The sequence below is a fragment of the Branchiostoma floridae genome, chromosome 4, assembly GCF_000003815.2.
Source record: "Branchiostoma floridae strain S238N-H82 chromosome 4, Bfl_VNyyK, whole genome shotgun sequence".
NCBI classification, from domain to species: domain Eukaryota; kingdom Metazoa; phylum Chordata; class Leptocardii; order Amphioxiformes; family Branchiostomatidae; genus Branchiostoma; species Branchiostoma floridae.
The window spans coordinates 15,547,177-15,552,396 of record NC_049982.1 but is presented as its reverse complement, the minus strand read 5'-3'; the positions used below and the strand labels follow the sequence as shown (position 1 = coordinate 15,552,396).

Below are 5,220 nucleotides of genomic sequence, written 5' to 3'. Positions count from 1 at the left end.
AACATTGAATATAGATATACAGAACCACACAACTTTTTTAGTCTCCGTACACCAAGAAAGAAATTTCCATAAAACACGCTCAGGCTCAAAACAGCACAACCTGTAGAACACACTACCAGCAGGCAAAAGACAGGTTACTTCACAGGTCCTGTCCCAAAGTCTGGTGGAACACACAAAAATGAAACACGCAATTGAACGCTTGTAGTTAAACCAAGCGGCTACAAACTGCAAATATTTTCTGTGGCAGTCACTGGGTACTGCACTGGATATAATGGACTGGGTAAGATACGCATCACATGCAGCCAGTCTAACGTTACAGTAACTCTCCTGCAGAGCTATTCATGTGCTACTCATATCATTGAAGCATACAAAATTTATTGTGCACACGTTTATATGTACAGTCTCCCCCCGACCTGCTGCTGCCATGCACCCCCATGCTGTAGAAGCAATGGCATTTCCACTCATTGTGCACGGGTCATTACGACTTCCAACGCAAAATTTGCTGTTTATTTTAAAGTGTCGAAACTCTGAACATGCTATTATTTTCCTGAGGAATTGTGGTACCATTTCTTCTCAGTTTGCTGGTATTAGTGTTTTTCAAACATTCATAAAATGGACCAGTGTAAGCTACAGTTACTTTTCTTCCCTGCATTAACCATTGATAATTGGTGAAATGGGTCTACTATCTAATACAGAACAAGCCCACCATTTCAAGAGCTGCCTCTGATTCCAACTACAAGTCATCTACACAACATTTGTTTATCATAACATTTTCATAACAACATCACATATATTATTACCATCATAAACTCTTGCCATACAGTCATTGTTAAATCAACCACAGAACCAGATCATTTTCCTTGGTGCTTCCATCAAACAATCTGTACAAACACTTTACTTCTGCCATGTTTCCCTGCCATAGAGTTTTGTAGAGTGATATCATTTCATTGTCATCTTTTCATTTTTAACACACCTTACAGTAATTGACAATGGCTGATACAACGGATGTTGGGCTCCAAAGTCTTTGCTGCAAACTTGCCCCACGGAACTTCTTCATTTTATCTTAACTCACCTTCTTTTTCTTCTGCAGAGTTGTGTGTGACACATACTGTACTAGGCTATGCAAGGCTTTAAACAGAAGATAATGGCTTGCATCTGTCAAGAAAGCTTTGAGGGATCTTTTGTCAAACCTTTGTCACCATTTTCAAAGACTGCGTGTATACATCAAATCTCTTCTTTCTAAGCTAGCCAATCAAAATTCAATCATAAATGTTCATCTTATCATTACAATGGATGAGAATGTGAAACAAAAGTCAGCCAAGCAGGAATGTCCCCTAGTGAGGTTGAGAAAAAATGCACAAAATGCCAGTCCTTCAAACAGTATGTGTCATACCAACAGCCACTAAGCCCTACTAAACCATCAATATTGGTGCACTACACGAACAATTTACCAGTCAAACACCTGATCATGGTAAGAGTAGTCAATTTCCCTTAACGTTCGGGGTGAACATGGAGAATACATGAAGTTTGGAGATAGAGTTTTATATGTCAACAGGCTGTCAACATTTTGGAACACAAAAATGTGTTTAGGAACGGGTAAAAACTAGCAGCAACTTTCACATTGTTTTCCTCCTGGGAATGGGCCCTTTTCAGGCACATGACTGTATGGTATGAAAAATGTAAAATGACATTGTGACTGTCAAACATGTCTCTTAGACACAAGGTCAAGTCTGGGTCATAAGAGAGAAACTATTGAAATATCAAGTGAATGTTCAAGTCAGTTTGCATTCCATGGTAATATAATACATCCAAAAGTAATGCAGAAGTTTTAGAATGTGATTTTTTGTCAAAACTGAAAGAGCTTGCAAAGCTTTGACCTTTCATGGTGCGGGAACAGCTTGGAATCTGAGGGTGAACTTCTGTCTTATGTTGGCTGGGAAAACTTGACCTTGTCACAAACCTGACCTTGGAAGCCACACCCTGATTTCCTCTCACTCGTCATCACAAAAATAGACATCTCCCTGGTTCTTCACTCTGCCCTCTCTCACGGCAGCCACATAACGTCACACCACACTGTGTCCTTTACTGATGAACTATCATGTACAAATCACTCAGCACATATGAGGTAATGTTATCTGATGCAAATTTAACTTGGGGGTATCGCTTTCCATTTTTACAATCGCAAACCTTCTGGTCATGGAAAGCTTATCATACCAAGTCAGCTCACATCTTTCAGTTTCTCTCAATCTGGTCAATGTCAATTTCATCATCGATAGGGAAGATGGGTTCATCAAAGCTGCCGCAGCCCCCTCTGTCACACTCTGCACTGTCTCCTCCTTCTGTGCCGCTGTCATCAGCATCTTCTGCCTCCCCCTCGTCCCCACTCGGGATGATTTCATCCACACACGCCGTCATGGTGACCAGGTCTGCTGGTGTCTTCTCTCTGTCTTTGTTCTCCTCAAGGTCCTTTGTTGGGCTCTGTGAGGGGGTTATCATGACGCTGGAAAGGGTGGAGTCACAGGGAGAGGACATGATGGGCTTCAAGCCAAGAAAGAACTCCGAGTCGATGAAGAAAGAAGCCAGGCTGCGAGAACTCCTGATGTTCTGCAAAACACAAAGAAGAGCAAGAATTAGACATGAAGCTAATTTAAAAAAAAATGATCATCTCCCATCTTCATAAGAATTCAATATACAACTCACTTTCACATGCAGTGAATGACTGAAAAAGATAAGAGGTGAATAATTGGTACTATCAACTTAATTAAATGCATCAATGGAATACAGACGTCACTCCCATGGAATAGAGATGAAGTGACATTTCAGTCCAATCACCTTCTAATGTGTGAGGAGCCGCTGTGCAGAGGAACATACTGAATTTCTTCAGCGTAAATTGTAAACTTAGGTCAGTAGGAATATCTCTAGAAGCAAGGAATCAAATTGGTAGAGTTCTACTGTAGGACACAGAGTCAATGACCCATAATCCCCCACTCCTGGATGCCATTAGAGTCTGAGCTGCTTAATTCCACCATGCCATCCACCAGCCCCAGCACGGAGTCATATCACAAACGTCATCTTAGGAAAGTATCAAGCAAATGGGAAAAGCAGGGAATTTCTGAAAATGGGAAGCCTCCCAAGGCAACAAAGTTTCCCCCAGCAGATCTATTGACAATCATGTAATAGGCAGTTTCAAAGGAAACAACTTCGTCGTTTGAGGCTACCAAAAACAGACAAAAATCATGAAAATTCCTCAGTAAACGTGTGAGTTAGCCTGGTTACACTTAAAGACAAATGATTATATATTATTCATAAACCACATGTACCTTGAAACACAGTGTCATTGACAAATTCAATACAAACATATACAGGTCCAACCACCCAACCCAGTTTGCTATGCCCTTGAAATGACTGTGAGAAAGTCATACAATCCCATGTTGTAGATGCAGAATCTTCATGTATGCCACTAAAGGCCCCGCTAGCAATTGTGTTGTGCTTGAAAGCCTCTTTGGCTCTCCCTGTACGTTATTCTGAAAATCAAAGTGCAGCGCTGGCTTAAGGGGTTACATTAGAACAACGCACTGGTCTTTTATGTCACTGAGATACTATAAAGAAGTATGTGCAACCTCTAAGCAAATTGCTCTGTGTTGCTTCAAGCTACCATAATGTTACAATCAACTTACGTAATGTACATCATTTTGCAGGTCCATAATCTTCTTTAAGTTGGAACGGGATAAAGTACATGACAGCGTAGCAAACACCATCTGCCTACATCTGATTCAGTATTGACACATGCATTGAAATGAAGAGCTGAAATTCAAACATATCTGTTGTCCATGGGATTCATACACAGTAAACTAACCGTTGGACCATAACATGCTACATGTACATCTGCACACTATCGAGTTCACAAATAGCAGCTGCATACAATACTGGGACTAGCAGGAATGGTCATGAATTTCACTTGATGTAAAGGGTTTTACCTTAGCAGACTAGCATCAGGTAATGGTAATCTGTTCAATTTTCCAGCAGTTGCCAGAACCTGACACCCAAAGCTGGCTTGCGTCAGACAGTTGATGATGTTCTAGCCATTTCAGTTTGTTTCCACATGCACCATTGAGTAGGTTCCATTCAAAGCCCATCATTAAAAAGGAAAGCATGAGTCACACTGTTACTAACATGATGTTCTATAGCATCTCATTAAGCTAAGGGTAAGCACTAATTACTGGTGCAGCAGGGTTTCTTACCCCACATGCAGAACTTACAGGATTTCAAGCTGCATGTTGCTTAACTGCTCAATACTCCTCTAATGAGTCAATAAATCAACAAACCAATATACAGAAGTAATATTATGTACATAGAAGTGTGTCAGGCTTGACAAAGTGTGCACAGTCCAATGTGAAAGCAGGACTACTGGCAGGCTTTTGGTCAGATTCAACTGAAGTCTTTAGCCCAGGCAGGTTCGGGGGGAGGGGCCGAAGGGATCTATCTGTTCCTGGTGCAGTATCGGGACAGACTGTCAGGCACCAGAGGCACATCACACCAATCAGTCTCTGATTCGTTCATCAAAGTCGACACCGCTGTAATCACAGAAGTGGAGACCCGGTGCAGCAGGTGCTGAGACAAAGCTGCGAGGAGTAACACGTGGTCTTAACACCAGCATCAGGGGACCAGACAAGCTGGCACCAGGACAGGATGGCGCAAAGACACTGGTCACTTCCACGTGTCAAATTCATCAGACAACTGCTGATCAATTCCAGTTGGGCAGAGGATTGATAAATACCCATGCGTCTTCTGTAACACTTACCCTCTTGGTTGCTTAATGAGTTCTACCTACCCCACTTTTACTTTGATCTTTTTCTTGTCTTTCTGTCATTACAACTGACAAAAATGTAAATGTACAACAACTGGAAAGCCTCAAAGTCTAAGTCAAAGTCTAGGTATATCAAGACTGGTAAAAGACCTTCTTAGCTGGGTTGTCGGTGTATGTTACAAAGTCTGGTTACACATCTTGTCAAACCGGCAACAAGTGATAACTGCAATTAAGGACATTATCATACTTAATTTGATATAATGGCTTTGATAATTGGCAACAGTCAGACTGTTATTTTATTTCAGAATTTAATGTTATCATAGTATTGATTTTAATTCAATACTTTTTTTACTGTAACAGCTGTTTAGGATATGATGCATACGAGTTTTAGTCAGTCATAACATGGTATGTCT

At 41.1% G+C, this 5,220-nt stretch overlaps 1 protein-coding gene across 4 annotated transcripts in view; it reads right to left on the bottom strand.

The window, feature by feature from the left end:
• Nucleotides 1-1,091: 1,091 nt before the first annotated feature.
• LOC118413017 (protein FAM53A-like) overlaps nt 1,092-5,220 on the bottom strand; it is a 95,708-nt gene continuing 91,579 nt past the window's right edge. For all 4 annotated transcript variants that reach the window (XM_035816134.1, XM_035816137.1, XM_035816135.1 and 1 more), the window contains exon 6: nt 1,092-2,604. In XM_035816134.1, the coding sequence (XP_035672027.1) occupies nt 2,233-2,604 (372 nt within the window). In that variant the 3' untranslated portion in view covers nt 1,092-2,232. The remainder of the gene's footprint in view (nt 2,605-5,220) is intronic.